General features: G+C 38.6%; 1 protein-coding gene across 1 annotated transcript in view; it reads right to left on the reverse strand.

The window, feature by feature from the left end:
• Nucleotides 1–2,248: 2,248 nt before the first annotated feature.
• LOC127584579 (heterogeneous nuclear ribonucleoprotein D-like) overlaps nt 2,249–17,493 on the reverse strand; it is a 29,261-nt gene continuing 14,016 nt past the window's right edge. Inside the window, exons 4-10 of the mRNA XM_052041354.1 lie at nt 16,340–16,508; nt 10,340–10,498; nt 9,240–9,371; nt 8,886–8,970; nt 7,295–7,462; nt 4,732–4,837; nt 2,249–2,632 (exon numbers count right to left, since the gene is read on the reverse strand). Coding sequence (XP_051897314.1) covers nt 4,767–4,837; nt 7,295–7,462; nt 8,886–8,970; nt 9,240–9,371; nt 10,340–10,498; nt 16,340–16,508 — 784 coding nt within the window. The 3' untranslated portion in view covers nt 2,249–2,632; nt 4,732–4,766. The remainder of the gene's footprint in view (nt 2,633–4,731; nt 4,838–7,294; nt 7,463–8,885; nt 8,971–9,239; nt 9,372–10,339; nt 10,499–16,339; nt 16,509–17,493) is intronic.

The following is a 17,493-nucleotide window of genomic DNA, read 5'->3' on the forward strand; positions in this document are numbered from 1 at the left end:
TCAAAGACTTGGCAAATAAAGAGCACACAAGAATGAAAATGGGCCACTTTTCAATGATTGACACTCTGCTTCTCTAACCTCAAAATTGCTTTAGGTTTTCTAATGAGTATATTCTATCCTTTTGCTGTTTGATTGGCAGCTATTTTCTGGAAATATTCTAAAAACATCAAGAACAATGTGAAATTATGTATTGCAATAAACACACTTAGTGGGCAAGTAGGATCATTACCCAGACCAAACATTAAGACCTAATGAAAACTCATCTCAGACTCCAGCTGTAAAAGTGCTACCATTAAAACACCAGTGATTTGTGAAATGCACCTATTTGGAGTCATTTATTAACCTCCTCAGATTTTTTTTTTGATTTTATAGCTGAATTACCAGTTTCCATGCTTAAGTTTAAGTTACTGCACACCATCTAAATATTTTAATATCACCTATACAAAAAGTTAGGTTGGATAAGTTGGACCTTTCACCTTCAGAGCAAATGGGGTTGAAGGGAGATTTAATATGGTTGTTAAATTTGCAGATGATACAAGTAGTAGGTAGAAAAATAAGTTTTGAAGTTGGCATAAGGAGACTAATAAAGGGATATAGATAAGTTGAGCGGCCAATGATCTGGCAAATGCAGTACAATGTGGGAAGGATGAAATTGTTCATTTTGTCAGCTAAGATACAAAAGCATTTTATTTAAAAGATGGCAGATGGCGGAGTTCTGAGATGCAGAGGGATCTGGGTGTTTCAATGCATGATTCACGAAAGGCTAGTATGAAGGTACAGCAAGTAATTATGAAAGCTAACAATGTTATCATTTATTGCTAGGTGGAATTGAATATAAAAAGGTTATGCTCGTTATAGAAGGGCATTGATGAGAGTATACCTGGAATACTGTGTACACTACTTAATTCTTTGTAGAATGAAGGCTGTTAATGCAATGGAAATACTTTGAGGCTTACTTAACCAATACCCTGGACTAATACAAGATCTTTTGGTCATTTATTTTTTACATGGGAGAATCCAGAACTTTTTTTTTGGGGGGGGGGGAGGGGGGAGGGGGAGTCACTGTTTAAAGATAAAAGGTCATCCTGTTAAGACAGACAAATGACATTCTCCCCACCCTCCACCCCAAGAGGATTTAGTCTTTGGAACTTTTTAACCCCCTCAGGGCAGCAGCAGAGTTTTTTTAAATTTTTAAGTAGAGGTAGACAGATTTCAACAAGCATGGATGTGAAATGTTACCCACAGGTAGACAGGAAAGAGTTGAGGATATGGCAAAACAGCTATGATTTTATTACATGGCAGAGCAGATCCAAAAGGCCAAATTGTCTACTCCTGCACCTAATTTGTTGGTTCCCAGATTACGAGAGATTTAGATAAGATAAAAGAAACTGATAGGTGTTGTGATAGGTATTTTTTTAAATAAATAATGCATCATAATGACCTAGAACTTCTGCCTCCAAGAGTGGCACACATGGTGACAATTCAAAAAGGAAATTAAACAGATTTAAAGTAAATGCAGGGCTACAGAAGTAAAGCAGGAAAATAGAATAAATGACTGCTCTACAGAAAGACAGGATAAATTCAATGAGCCAGCAGCCTCCTTTTTTGCTACTGTGACTAGAATATTCACACTCACCGAGCAGCGTCTGGCAGTTTGTGCGTGCACCATGGATAACAATTTGTAGCTCCGAGGGCACTCAGGCTGCGACAAACAATTTGTTTCTCTGGGTCCTATACTGTTTAGGTTTATCCATCTCTTCATTCCCAGCAAGTCATCCCCCAATAATTTATGGAAATAACATTCCTGCATCAATTTTCCAGCACTTTTACCCTTCTTGTTCAATTGCTTTGCAAAGTCCTGGGGATATGACATTAGTATATTCCTGCTGGTCTTTTCTTATGAATCTACAACTTGAAACCAAAGCATGGCGACAACCCATGGTACAATGGTTCCCAGTCCATTTCCAGGCAGTGTTCTTAATTTTTTTTTAAATTAAGGAAAGCCTCACCCCACCTTGTTCTTAACTAGAAATCAAATGTCATTACAAATGAGATCAAGTGACATGCTCCGAATGAAAACCCCAGATTATTCAAAGCCAACATAAAAACGTTGAGAAAATTCAGTTAGAACTGTGGTAGGGTAAAACTACAATCCAACATCAATGCTGTAGAAAAACCTTTACGTGCTATTAACTTTGAACACTTTAGAGTTAGCAAAGAGTTCAAGGATAAAGGAAGGACTACAGTGGAGATGCTAAGAACATGTACAAACGTTTTTATTTAATCACGCAGGAGGAGTTACAAATGGAAATATTTCACAGAGCTCATACAACAAAAAACACATTTTCCCCTTACATCTGCCACACTGATCCACGATGTGCTCACCAGCAGTAAAACTAAATGGTGGTACATTATATTAGTTTAAAAACTTTACACAAGAACTTTTGTCCCCTTTACAAAAAAATGTCACAGTCAAGTATTACTTGCATTTAAAAAGAAAAATTACAAAGGAAAAAGTAAAAAGTCCAAATTCAACACTGCCCATAATGCAAAAAAAAATCTGTGACCGATTTCTTCACTTAAAGGATTTCAAAAGATGTCTATTCCCTCTTGTTATAATAGTTGTCACCGCCTGAAAAACAGAAGGAACAACCACGAGGTTAAGCCTTAACCTCAGCTTTATAAAAGCAGACACTAACCATGTGAAGTACTGGGCTGGCCGAGACATGTTTACGTTTTATCAATATTTGATTAGCGGAAGGAATTAGTTTGATGAGCAAAACTATATTTTTATTTGATTGGTAGTTATCTTCAAAGGAATTACCCAAGTCCTCCATGCTCTTGGGCCCAGCCTTCAGTTGTTAAGCCAACTGCATTTACAATAATATTAACTATAATCACACACTGCAGATGCTGTAAAAATATACAAGTCCATTAACATTACATTCATCAGTCACGCATCACTACTGAGCTATAGAAAGAAAAAAGCAAGCATTATTTAGCAATTGGTAGTACATTACCAAATTACACACTACTAAAAGAAAGCACAACTTGTAAGAACGGCTTTATCCATTGAAGAAACAGGAGGTCATGGCTATATTACCACTTAACTTGAGCCTGTAAAGAAAATATGACTACATAATTTTATCTAAAAAAGGAAAAACAATGTCTGCGTGAATGAAAGTGTATAATTAGAGTTTTTTTTTTTAAAAACTGTCTTTAATCTTTATGGTGAGACAGAAGGTTGGAAGAGACCATACCACAGGGCATCTCGAATTCTGTCCACAATGTGCAGGCTTGTACGAATCGTGTGGTCATGGTGACATGGCCTGCAATGAAGTTCCCACTGGCAGGTACAAACATAACGGTACAAGTCAGAATTAGACTGGTAGAATTCTTATCAGGCTGTTGCTCTGATGTTCTTAAAACCCATTATGGTACATTACCTGAGATCTTTTACTCATTAAGTGTTCAAATATCTCTAGGTTATCCTTACACAATTTACTGCTGTAAATATTTATGCAAAAATTCAAAAAAGAGCTAAATGGGAGTAAGAGTAAAAAAAAGTTATACCCATATTTAATGCTTAGAATAATGTATTATATATCTGCAGCATAAAGATAAACAATTTATGAATTTAGATAATATTAAGCACAGAAATTAAAGAGCTAGTTCAATCTGGAGACAAATAGTCAAGGTAATACAATACACAAAAGCAACAGATGACTTTAAATCTCACAATCTGATAACCACTGCCCATTTCAGAAGTCTACAGATTAACTTTTAGCTTGCTCAGTAAAGTGCTTTTTCAAAGAAATACTTACAAGATGATTTCAAGTAAATATCATTTATGCTCCACTAATAACCAAGCAGTTCAGTATGGAGCAGTATATGAAGCCAAATTAGGTCATCAGTGATGGCCACAAATCTGCAGTGAATTGGAGCACAATATGTTGTCCTCTCCTTCCTTTCCCCACCCCAAATCTCACAGCTGACCAGGATCCATTACCCAAGTAAAATATTCACTTTGTCCCACAAGGACAGTTGGTGAAATTAGAATCATGTAACATTTTAATACTATTTTAAAATACATAATGCAATAACTAAGAAAGGTGGGTTTGGGTCTTCGCAAATCAGGGTTCAATGTTACTACATGACCTCAATAAGATGACTTTTTAACTCTATCATTCTTGTCATTCCACTAAATAGATCAGAGATATATTTGTGGTGCAGAAGGAAGCTGTTGGACTTGTTGTGTCTGCCCAGAGTAAATAACTATTCAATCTAATCCCACTCTCCAGCTCTTCACTTCTGTATTTCTACCACACTTTCAGGCAGCAAGTTCATGACTAGCACTACCCTCTTCTCACATTCAATACACCTGACAATTTTAAATCCATGTGCTTTATTTACTGAACTTGGATAGCAATCAAGCTCATTTTGCATGGCATCACAGAAGCATAGATTTAAGGCTCTAAAGTGGACTTCAGTAATGGAAAAACTTGGTGGCTAACCTTCAAATGATAGCCAATGAAAATTATATTACAGATACTGTAATGTATGCTCAGGTCAGTGGACAGTGAAGCTTTCGGATGAACTTGAGTCTTTTTTTTATTGAATTTAGGGTATCTGCAAAAGGGTTAATACAAGGCAATTTCAGGAAACAGTGAACCAGCTTTTTAATTCTAAGTGTGCAAACTGGCCTCAAACACCCAAGAAACACAGCTTTACCTTGTTCCTGGAGAGCTTCGGAACAGCCAAGCCATCTAATAAGGCCTATACTGAGTTTGGCCACTTCCTCCTCTCCTAGGAGCTTTACCATAGGTGCCTGGTTGACCTGAAAATAAAATTAGTTGAAGAAAAGGATTTGTCAACTCTCAAGCTGTTGACTACCTTTTGAACTAAACTGCTGTTCAGCCAAAACCTTTGCCAGAAGTGTCAGTTTGGCTCAGCTGGTAGCAACCTCATCTCCATTAAGGAACCAGTGGGTTCCAAGCCCCTACTCGGAATGCAAAATCCAGGTTAATGTTTAAAGTACGGCACTGAATTATGTAGTGAGAGGTACCATACTTCAAATAAGATGTTAAACAGAGGCAGTGTATAATCTAAAAGAATCTCTTGTACTATTCCAAGAAACAGGAAGCTCACAACATTCACTCAACTGCACACAGAAACAAACCACAGCCATTTATTTTACTGCTGTTGATAGCATGCTATGTGTAAAGTGGCTGACAGCTTACCTACACAATGGCAACTACATTTCAGAAGTACTTCACTGGCTGAGGAGTGCTTTAGGACAGCCAGATGAGAATATTGTCATTACAAGCCAGTTCTTTGAAGTCCTTTTTTTTAAAAAATGACACACACTGCAAGTTGCAACTTTCCAAACAACCAGCTAGTTTTTGAAAAGGCAGACTTGCATCCAGCTTTTGTTCCTTTATCAAATACAGTAGCAGAGGTTTGCAGTGTCAGAGGTTCCATTTATTCTTCATAGCATGGAGATATCTGCTTCTCCTGATCACAGAACTATGGATCAAAGTCAAATTCCCTTCAGATTAAATTTGCGTACATTCTATCCTGTATCAGTTCAGCATTCAAATATAAATGGTTATATCTTCTACCACTTTAAACAGCAGAGTAGTGCTGGCAGCAGGCATTTCTACTTAAAGTAAATTTCACTTCAAGATATTCTTCCAACATCCTCTATTCTTTATTGTTTTTAAGAAAGTGCAGACAAAGATACCACTGGGTATGTTAATTCCAATATAGTGCTCCACCAAAGCATCACACAAACCACCGTCTTAGGCTAAGGATATATTCTATTTAAATAAATACACCCAAAACAGGCAGATATAGTTTCAATTTTACTCAGCAACCAAATCTGGAGGATTATCTGGTCAACAATTATGGGGATTTCATTGTAGTCTTACGATAGCATTCTCTTTTTGTGGGAACATAATTATCAAGGAAATCTCAGGATTTCACCAGAGGTCACTCTGGGATTCTAGCGTCTCCAAAATTACTTTGTAATACAAAAAGGCACCATCACAAAATAGAAAAGATGATTTCTGAAATACTACACACTTTCCAAGACACAGGATGCTAGCAAAGAAATGCATATGGAGGCCAAAAGGAAGGGTACAGAACCCTTGTTACTTGACAATTCCTCAGGGATCAGACACCCACTACCTAAACAAAGCTGTTTTAATGCGAGCTGGGACTCAGCACGCTAACCTGATGAATGCACCAAATCCCAATCTCATTCTCAGCTGCCTACAAGTACATGTCCATAAAAGGATCTGGTAGATAGCAAATCTGGGATGAAAACCCTGCCTAATAACCTCTGTCTGACCAAGGGAATGGTGAGACCAATCCTACTTGAAGACATCAGCTATGGCTCATTGGGTCACTTGTGCACCTCAGAATTAAAGTTTTGAGTTCAAGCCCAAGGGCTGAGCATAATATTTAGGCTGGCGCTCCAATGCAGTAATAAACTTGTGTTACCTTGTCTGAGACACAGTCATCTAGAACAGATGTTACATGGTAGCTGTAACTCCCCTCAGGTGGAAAGCTGAGGAAGAGCAGAAGAACAGTAGGGGAATTCAGGGTTATGGGAAAAAGGCAGACAGGTGGATCTGAGTCCACGGAAGTTCAGCCATGATCTTATTGAATGGCAGAGCATGCTCAATGGGCCAGATGGCCTACTCCTGCTCCTATTTCTTATGTTCAAGGAGTTCTCCAGTGGCCTAGCCAATACTTATTCCTCAGCAAATATCTGAAATGGATGATCAAGTCATTAAATGCATCGCTGTTTGTGGGGTACTGCTGTACACAAATTGGGAGGCATTTACTCTATTACCATAACTATACCCCAAAAAAGCATTTCATTGGTTGCAGAGTGTTTTAGGGTGTGATGTGGTTACGAAAACACACAGAAATTTAGTTTATACCTACCACTGTCCAAATGCAGATAATCTAACACCAATCTGGAAATCCAATTGCCTCCCCAGTAAGCCATCAGCCAGGCAAAGTTTGGGGTAAAACTATTCTTTCTAGGTTTCTCCAGGCCACGTAATTTCTACAGGTAGGTGTGTGACTCACTATTAAAGAATAACAAATCACCTGCTAGAGAGACAAAGCAAGTCACTCTCTATTTTGCCACTCCTTTTGTAAATATTTCTCCAAAACAGATTAGCCAAGATCGGCAACTCAACAGACTGACAGAATGAGGGACTACTTACTGGATTTTGTCAAGTAAACTATTGAGAATTTACTCCTGGTCTCTGAAACTTACTGTTATAATCACCATATCCCTGTCCATAACCATAATAGCCATAGTTGTATGCTGGGTAGTCATAGCCACTATATCCACCATAATTCTGGTTATAGCCATAGTTATAATTTCCATAACTTGGGTTCCAATAGTTACTGTTGTAGCTTTGGCCCCAGGTCTGACTTTGTCCTAGAAAAGGGAGAACAAAAAACTGTTAGCAATTCAAAGTGGACAGAAAAAAAATGTCAATAGTAGCACAGTCCATGTTTTATCCTTACAACAGCAATCCAGTTACCTCATCCTCAACTACAGTTGTGAATTAAGTGGATGAATAACAGAAAGCTACCAAGGCAAATAAAAGATGAAGGAATGAAAGCACAAGACTGATGGAGTTGCTGATACATTCACTTCAAGGCAGAGGACTGAATTTGATCCCATAATCCAGAACCTCAGCAAATAGTGCAAAATGAAATTCCAGTACAGTATTAGGTAGAGTTATAGTGTCCAGAGCCACAATGACAGTGATCACAGCTTTCAAGAGAAAGATTAAATGGAGAATTCAGATGACTGCAAGATTATTAATGATCATCGATTTTCCCCACTTCTTGGCCAACGTGCATTCAACCAAGTCAGAGAAACTATCTGAATCATCCCACAGCTGTTTATGGAACCCTGTTTAGTAAAAACTTAAGACGGCATGGGTGATCATGTTGCCCATTGACTGCAGGTGTGATCATTCTGAAGGCATGATTTGTAATTTAAATGAAAGCCTTTTCTATACGTAAATATTCCATCAGCAGCCCCTTTAGCCAAGCAATAAAGATCAGTGGGGAAAAAAGTAAATTGACTGCAGTAGTGGCAGCCATGCCCACCAGCACAGCTAGGGTTCAGCAAGTTGTGATAAAATAACAAATTGTGTTTACATTTCATAACACACTGATACCTTGCCTTGCACTTGGGTTATGTTCCCAGGCACAAGAGAAATCAGCACTGAGAGAGGTTATTATAGCATTACATAGAAAACTGTGTTACTGACAGCACACCATGCAGGGAATCCAGTATGAACTAGACATCCGCATACCTCACCCTCCCCTGCCATTGCTGCACCACACACCTGGCACAAACTATCTTTCCTATCACTTCGTACTGCTCTACTGCAAACTTGGTGCAAACCCCTGCTTTCTGCTGGCGTTCCCTCCACAATGAATTGCCCATGGCTCAATATGGAGAGCCTGACTGCATAGGCTGGTGTTGGGCAAGCAGCATAGCTGCTTACTGACAACTCACGAGCCACTCACAGAGCTCAGGTCTGCACTCAGGCCAGTAGAACAAGTCTATTCTTAATCAATGTGTGACAATGTCCCGACCTTGCAGGCTCTAAATTCACCCTAGTTGGGTGTGATGGAAATTGCTGTCATTCCACCACCACCCCAACAAGGTTTGGCTGCACAGCTCTCCCAAGCCATGGTAAGAAGCTCAATGGCTAGCAGACACCACAAAATTTGCCACCATCGATAAATCTCTGGCTGGAAAGAGTTGTACAGATAATGGCATGTAATAATTGTTTCCTGCTGTGAAGATCACTGTTCTCCATACATTATACCTCCTCTACCTCTTCCTCTTCCAGTGAATCCACCTCGGCCTCCCCACTGCTGTTGCTGGTACACTTCCTTCGGCTGAGCCAATTTGATTTCAACCTTCGAAAAGAAACATAACAGCAATTAAATTTGTGAATATTGACTAGAAACAACATTATATGAAAACATATTTCAATTATGAATGGGGTTTATAAAAACAGTTGAGATTTTCATTGATTCTTTAGTACTTTGTCAATCACTTGTACAGCATACACACAAATCAGTACTTATTACCTAACGTAGGGAAATGGGCCCTTCGGCCTACACTAATCCCATTTCTGTGCTGTACAATTATGACTAATTACCACCAATATAGAAAATTGCTATACCTTGCTTGTTCCAACATCATGAAACTTCTTCTCCATAATTGTCTTCACTGGGTTATCCTCTTTGAATGTGATGAAGCAGAATCCTCTTCTTTTATTGGTCTTGGTGTCCATGGGAAGTTCAATGGATTCAATCTATGAAAAAAAATAACTATTTTTATTCTAAATTCCTTGGGGAAACAACTTTACTGTTCCCTTAACAATTATTTTGGAGTCCTTTACATCACAGGCAACGTTGGTCCAAGACAAACTTTTGGAAATGATATTTTCTTTCGCCTATTCAAATTGATTTCAAATCCACCAACCTCATTTTTCAAATCTATCTCCTATGTTTTTTTCCCTCCCTTTTCTATTTCCACCCATCACCTACTAGCCACCATCTCAACACTCCCCCCTCACCCCAACCGGCTCCACCTGCCCATCATCCCCCTCATCTGGTTCCACCTACCACCAACCAGCCTCCGTCTCACCCCTCCCTCTCATTTCTAGATACTGGCCATCTCCCCTCTACACTCTCAATCCTGAGGGTCTGAGCCCCAAAACATCGACCATCCCCTTGCCTCCAGAGATGCCGCTTGACCCAGAATTCTTCCAGCATAACTTTAATTTGACCGGACAGAACAATAACCAAGCTTGCTTCACTCATAATAGGCCGGAAGATATAGAAACTGGCTTTACATTCATGTGGAACAATTATTTTAAACCAAAACAAGTGTCTGCCCAGAGTGTTACAAAAATCTCACTATCTACATTCATAGGAACTCATATCCATAAGAGACTACATAACTTAATTCACCTGATTTTCTGTTATGCCCTACTTTCCTATGCTATGATGTTCAACAAAACTCAGGATTCAAACAACATTCTTCAAGAAACATCCACATCATTATCAAGTTAAATTACCAAAGCCCCAGTAATAGCAAAGACCAGGCAACAGTGATCAGCTGGGAAAAGGTGAATACAGTCAAACTATGATAAAAATCTTCTTGGACCTGAATTATGTGGATACGGGTTTCCACACCAGATTAATTTGTGAATGCTAATACATTTATTACAAACATAGATTTATGTACCTTTTTGCTGAGTGTAAACCAAGATCTTACCTCTCCAAAGGTTCCAAAGTATTCTCTCACTTTTTCTTCTGGACAGTCAGGATCCAACCCACCCACAAAGATTTTCTTGATTTGCTCCTTGCCCTTCATTGCCTGGGCTCTCTTGGGATCAATAACTCTTCCATCAAGTTTGTGTTCCTTATTTAATACCTGAATGTTAAAACAAAAGACATATATAATGCTTTCGTTGAATTAATCTGGTTACCTGAAGTTATTTTATTTAAATCAGCAAAATCAAATTTACATGTAATTTTTTAAATTCTGAAATCCCTGGAAAAATATTTTTTTTTGAAAAGAGAATTACTTTATTGAATAACACTCACACTCCCTCCCCCTAATCTCGCAGTATATCTTACAAGCAACCTTAAAAAACAAATAATATGGATCCTTCCCTGGGTTACAAACACTTGACTTATGGACACCCCGTACATACAAATGAGCATTTGGGAGACCAACAGGACGAATGGGAATGGATTTGCTGGCTGCAGGCACCTTCTGCCAGGTGGGAATGGGGCATTTCTGCATTCCTTCTCTCCCCAAACCTCACCCCCCACCTCCTGCCAAAGCCACAACAAATAGGGGGCTGAATTGAACCAAGCAGAAGTTGGAGCTCTGATCAGACTCACTTGCCCATTCACCAAGGCCGCTGGTGGCCACTCTTCCCATGCCTGCTTGCTCTCCCATCACACTTGTTTTGGTGACCCTGTCCCAAAAACAGTTTGTGTTACGATCAGTTCTCAGGAAAGGAAACCTGTCATAACTGGGGAACTGACTAATAGGTGGAGTTGGTCACTTAGCCCCTCATACTTACTCCACCAGATCATCGCTGACCTTTTACTTCTATCATTTTCCTGTATTAACCAACTATCCCTCTTAATATTAAAAAGCTATCAATCTTTTTCTTGAATATACTCAGTGACTTAGCCCACACAGCCTTCTTGAATAAATTCCAAAGATTCACTATCCTATGGGTAAAGAAGTTTCTTATCACCATCCTATTTTGAGACCTTGACTCCTAGTTCTAAACAGTCGGTAAACATCGACTCCATGTCTACCCTGTTAAGCCCCATAAGAATTTTGTACATTTCAATTACAGCAGCTCTCATTCTGCTAAAACTTGGGAGTATAGGCCCAGTGTGTTTAAATTCTCCACAAACCTGAAATCAATCTGGTGACTCATTGTTACACTCCCCTCTATGGAAAATATGTCCTTTCTAACATGGGAGGTGCAAGGGGCAGATTTGCAAATAATATTCTCAATGTGGACTCACCAGGAATCCAACTGTAGGAAAGTATTTCATTCCTGTACTTAAGTCTTCTTGCAATAAAAGCCCAAATATCAATAGACTTCCTAATTTCTTGTGTTCCTAAAATGATAACTTTCCGTGTTTGATACAGAGGGACAACCAGATCCCTCTGAACACCAAAACCTCTCAATCCTTCACTCCTATTTTTTCTAGATACATACATTATTAAAGTCTTCTGACTAGAGACCAATATCCCTTTCAAGATAATTGAAGGCATGTGATATTAACTTGGACTGCAATTTGTTCTTGCATCTTCACACAGCTGTCAAAACAGTGCTACAGCCTAGCATCCACAGTACTAAATGGTCAGTTTTTCCATTCACTTTTCATCAATTTTTGCATTCTCAGAACTATTGAAATGCAGTTATGAATATTAATTTAGTACACAGCTGTAAACCAAGTCATATTTAATTCTTCACAATCAATTTTGCCCTCTTCGATTCTGAAGCTTTTGGTTGCTCAAGTATTCAAAGTACAGGGATAGCTATGGCAAAACAGGATGGATGTCATCTGACTGGGCAGACAGGCCAAATTCATGTACATCCAGTTTCTGGCATTGTCTAAGCTGCCATATTATTTCCGTGCATGGATGGCCATCACAGAATGACTAAACCCATCAGCACTCAACCCAAAGGAATTATATAAAATAAGTGACAATGCTGCCCAGAAATCAGTTTTAAGGCTTGCCTGATGTTAGCAAAACCACAGCAGAACAAACAAATTAAGTTTATTTGACCAACAAGCCAAGATTGAAGGGAAAATCAGTACAAGCATTATCAGTGAACTGGTAGTTTCACATTATCTTCCAACTTCCAAGCTGAACTCTAAGTTGAAGAGCTTGCCACTACACTAGTTTGTCATTCTTTTTATTTAATTGAGACCCTAGATCATTTTCAAATCCCACACAACATTTCACACTTAAAATCCAAAATATCAAACTCGTAGAAGTGCCTTCTTTAAAAACGGAGGATAGAATTCATCTTTGTTTCAATGCATTCACATGTCTCAGCTTTGCAGCTGTTTGAGGATTTCATTCCTAGTGCTAGGCCCAGCCTCTCTCAGCATCAAACATCAATGGCAGCCTGGGAACAAAAACATGGAAATTAACTCCTAAGTCTTCACCACCAGACCTAAATGGGAGCATCTTCTCAGAAGCACCAAATCATCCCAAGGTATCAGTTTATCACTACCTTCATGAGAAATCAGACGGACAGTGATGGGAAATATCCACATCTCATCAATGGCTAAATACTTCAGGGCATTTATCAGGAACACCCTGATGTGATGGATCGGAGGCAACATTACCAAATTAATTGACAAGCCACACATTAGTTCATACCAGCAAAAGATTTGTTAAAGATTTAAAGCATTGTTTTGGCAACTGAAGATACAAAAACTGATCCTGATTCAGGTTCCTGACCCGAAACGTCAACCATTTGTGCCACCACAGATGCTGTTTGACCCACTGACTTCCTCTAGCAGTTTGTTTCTTGCTCCAGATTCCAGCATCTGCAACCTCTTGTGCCTCTACCTTTGTATACATGACTTCGTTCCTTCATCAGTTATTACTATAGATTGTAAGCACACTGAATAACTGTTTGCCAACTCAAAAAAAACCCTTTGTTAACCCATCCGCTTACAGTACTCCACCCCACATCCTTATCTTATCACATGCAGAAAGTTACAATACAGGTATAGCAAGTAATTAAGGCAAATGGAATATTGACCTCTATTGCAGAGGATGGAGTAGAAAAAAACCAATATTTTATCCAAATACATTTCTGGGCTCCTCTTTACCTACCTTTTAGATCTTCAAAACACAATATTCTTTTCATTAAAAACCACTGTTTTATTATCACTTAACAAAGGATTCCAGATGTTAGTTGATGCGAATACCCAAGCATTTGCTTAAAATTTTTGTTTCACATTACACATATAACAATTGCCTTCCCTACATACAGCGAGTTACAGCTATCCTGGTCTAGTTTCAAAGCTCAACTGATCACAGTCTAGAGCAAACAGCATCCATGGTGTTCCTCACCATGGGATTAGTGAACAAGCTCTTTACTGCATTTAAAGGCAGAGGTGTCATGTAATGGGTTGCCAGAACTAGCACTTTATGAAACCTCTCGACCATTTTAACCTCAAGAGTATTAAATAAGTGTTGCTGTGATCTGGATGATCCATTAAGCAAATATGCTACAAAATGTATAGCATTTACTGTAGCTCTCAGAATGAAAGCATCTGCTTGGGATTACAATCTGCTTCTATAGTATAAACTTCTTCCACTGATTCTAGCCCCCCCCCACCCCACCAAACAGTATGTTTTACATCCTTTCCACAGGAAAATTGAGGACAATGCAGAGACCCACATTCAAATACAGGTTGTTGTAGTGAGCCAATAAGTCAAAAACTTGATGGCAGAATGCAGTTCGCAAATACTATACATTGCTGATGAAAGTCTTCAAGACAAAACTGCATTGCAATAGTTCCTACAAGTCACCTTCACAATCCTTCAAAACATTAGCAAATAAAATTAATTTCAGCTTTCAAGAACAATTAACATTTATAGCTGGAAATACTGGCTGAGAGCTTTCTGCATTTTAAAAACATTCTTACTTTTCCTCTGCTGGTCTCCAACATGTTGCTCTGGTGAAGAGCTCACTTCCCCAAGCCCCTTTCATTGTGCTCCCAAATGCAACTATGACACTTGTAGCAGTAACACCCAATACCATGTTAAAATGGCATGCTTTTCAAGCACCAATTGAAGACCCAAATACAATCTCGATCAATATGCAAAGGGGTGTAGTATCATCAAAAATGCTTCCTTTCAAACCAACTTCAATACCAACATGGCCAAATGCAAAAACCTTTCAACATTTGAACAATTCTCCCTTATTCAACAAAAACACATCACCCAGCAATCAACTCACTATTCAAACTGGTCTCTATGTTTGAGATCACCAAAGGAATGATATACTGGCCTACAATGAATGTAGTGCAATTCAATCAGAATGGTATCAGGACTAAGGATACACCATACAGAGAAACTAGAAGTGAGTAAGCATAATCACAAGTTAGAAACTGGCCAGTAAGGAATAATAAACAAAAACAAAATCAGAAAAGTTTAAAATGCTAAGATAAATAGAAATTTTCACCAACAGATTGCAAACACCAAGTCTACCAGCATTTTCAACAAAAAATTATTAATGTACTTTTAACCATACGACAGCAGTATAATACAAAAATCTTTAAAGTTCAAGTGTTGGATAATGTCATGTTGTAACACAGATTGGTAAATGCAAGTTCCACAGAAAACGTCAACCAAATTCACAAGTGGATTATTTACTCCCTATGCAAAATTTGACATGCAAAAACTGATCAGATCTGGTCCTCAAGTGTTACTTATAGTCCAGTATGTGTTACCAAGTGTTATTTCCACCCCAACTCCCACCCAATCAGGCCCTGGGACTAGAAACTCTCAGATTCCAAAAATTGGCATTTTCAAGCTTAACCATATAAATTTTCTTTGCGTCACCACCTCAGGAGACCTTTTATTTAATTTTTAAAAAACATGTAATGGAGAGGGAAATACAAGGTGATAGCATATCGATTTGAAATTTCAATTATGGATTTTTTTTTTACAAAGTAAGTCTGAATAAGGCTTGCACTCACTGATTAGTTTAAAAGGGAAAATCAATTTAACATTTATTTAGAACCACAACGTTCAATTCCTAGGCCAATGACTCATAGCCAGAGTTGTCATCCCAAAAAAAGGATTCTGCTGCCTGCCCACTGCAGCACAACCGCAATTCCTATCTACTTTGTAATGCAGGACTCTAGTTAATAAGCCAAAAGCCCAATAAATGCATGAGAACCATCAAAGACAACAACAATGCTTTTAACTGGTCTCTGAACAAACGGAGGAGTCCAAAGAGAAACACCTAGTGGGATCTGAGGAATCCCCTGGGTGATTGACACATGGACATGTGCCCATGACATCTCTTTAAAATGGTCAGTATTCTCATAAATGTAGCACACTCCCCTTGGTAATCAAACAGTTGTGGGTTCAGGCTCCACTGGGACTTGAGCACATAACTGGAGCACTGAGGATGTGCTGCATTGTTGGAAGCATCAGTCATCCATTCTTAACCAACTTTAGGTAGGTAACAGATGGTGTAATAGCCAACAGAAGCAATTCTCTTGGTATTGCAGTCATTTCTCTCAACAACAAAAAATATCAGAATTATTCATCTCATTGTTTGTTATACTCTGCCTTGAGCAACCTGGCAGCTACATTTGGCCAAAAAAGTAAATGAACTTGAATACTTTGCATGCCCAGTCATATAATGGCAGAATATAAATGTAATTTTATTTTTCATACCTTGTAAAATTTGCAGTGCAACTTCACCCTACAGAAAGATGTGGTGAACAGATGGTGTGTGTTAAAATAATATGCTCAAGTGATTTGGGCAAACAACCAGGAAGAGATAGTCTATCCACCATCCTGGGTAAAGAATAGCATTGGCATCAGTGAATCTGAAGAAGGGAGCAAGTAAAATGAAAACAAAAAAAACCCTGCTGTTCAACCTTATGCAGTGTCACAGTTGAATTAAGAAGTCAGGTTTCCTCATTTAACCTGAATGAAGTCAGGTTAAAACTGGCAGTGAATACCAAATCCTACCTTTTCTACACTTTCAGGATCCTTGAAGAGGATAAACCCAAATCCTCGCGAACGCCCAGTCACAGGATCCATTTTGATTACGCAGTCTACAATTTCTCCATATTTAGAAAAGTAGTCCCTTAAATCTTTCTTGCTTGTTTCCCAGCTGAGTCCACCAACAAACATCTTCCTGCACAGTGACAATATAAAAAAAGGAAGTGCAAATCAGTTTTGAAAACAGCGCTAGTACAAGAATATTAACTTAGGTCTGGTGGGGGCGTCAGCACTGCCAATACTGGTCATTTCCTCCACTGCCACTTAAATGCAACCTCAATCTTTGGCTTTGAAGTGAATATCTAGTTTTGGCATTCACTGTTCTGGGGACTAGTTAACATTACTCATGTTACATTACTTAGAAATTTAGATGACATTCAAACTCCAATGGAGTATGTTTGGCAAGAAATAATAACCCTTCAACTACTTTGCATCAGAAACTTCAGTCATTACCTTAAACTACCCAGGACCTTGGACAAATCTTATGTAATAACCAGGCCCAGTAAACAAACAAAAACTAAAAACTTGAGTTGGGATGTTAGAAGCTTTGTACACAAGTGTTGAACTACTTTCACAGATTATGAGCAATAACTGCAGTTGGTAGCCTGACATTTCTTTATCATTCAACCCCAAATGAAAATAAAACATGCCAAAATTGTATAAGAGCTAAAGAGGAGATTCTAAAACCAGATACTTAAAAGAACAATGCAAAGCCCTATGCCATGCCAGCAATTCCAAATGATGCATGCACACTACCTCACGACTGTGAGTGGCATTGTGATATTTTCCCCTCATTGTCATGGATGTTGCCGATTCCTAACTGCGCTTTCACTTTGTACTATGCTTCTTGGCCAACCAAAGACCAAGAGGATGTAGACTCTTTATACCCAGTTCAATCATTACACGCTGGATCCGATCTTGCCAAAAAAAATTGCTTGGAATGCCAAGCATAGCTCACTTTATGATGAAAGCTAAATGTCGATAAGTCATAGATGATTTTTAAAGATGGCCAATGAAAGAAGAAATTACTATGGCAAATGAAAAGCAATGTCAGAAGTTTGTCTTTTAACTGAAATTTTGGATGGGCAATAGCTAGTTCAAAGAATTTGCTTCTTCCAGCT

Source organism: Pristis pectinata, chromosome 30, assembly GCF_009764475.1.
Source record: "Pristis pectinata isolate sPriPec2 chromosome 30, sPriPec2.1.pri, whole genome shotgun sequence".
In the NCBI taxonomy this organism is placed as follows: domain Eukaryota; kingdom Metazoa; phylum Chordata; class Chondrichthyes; order Rhinopristiformes; family Pristidae; genus Pristis; species Pristis pectinata.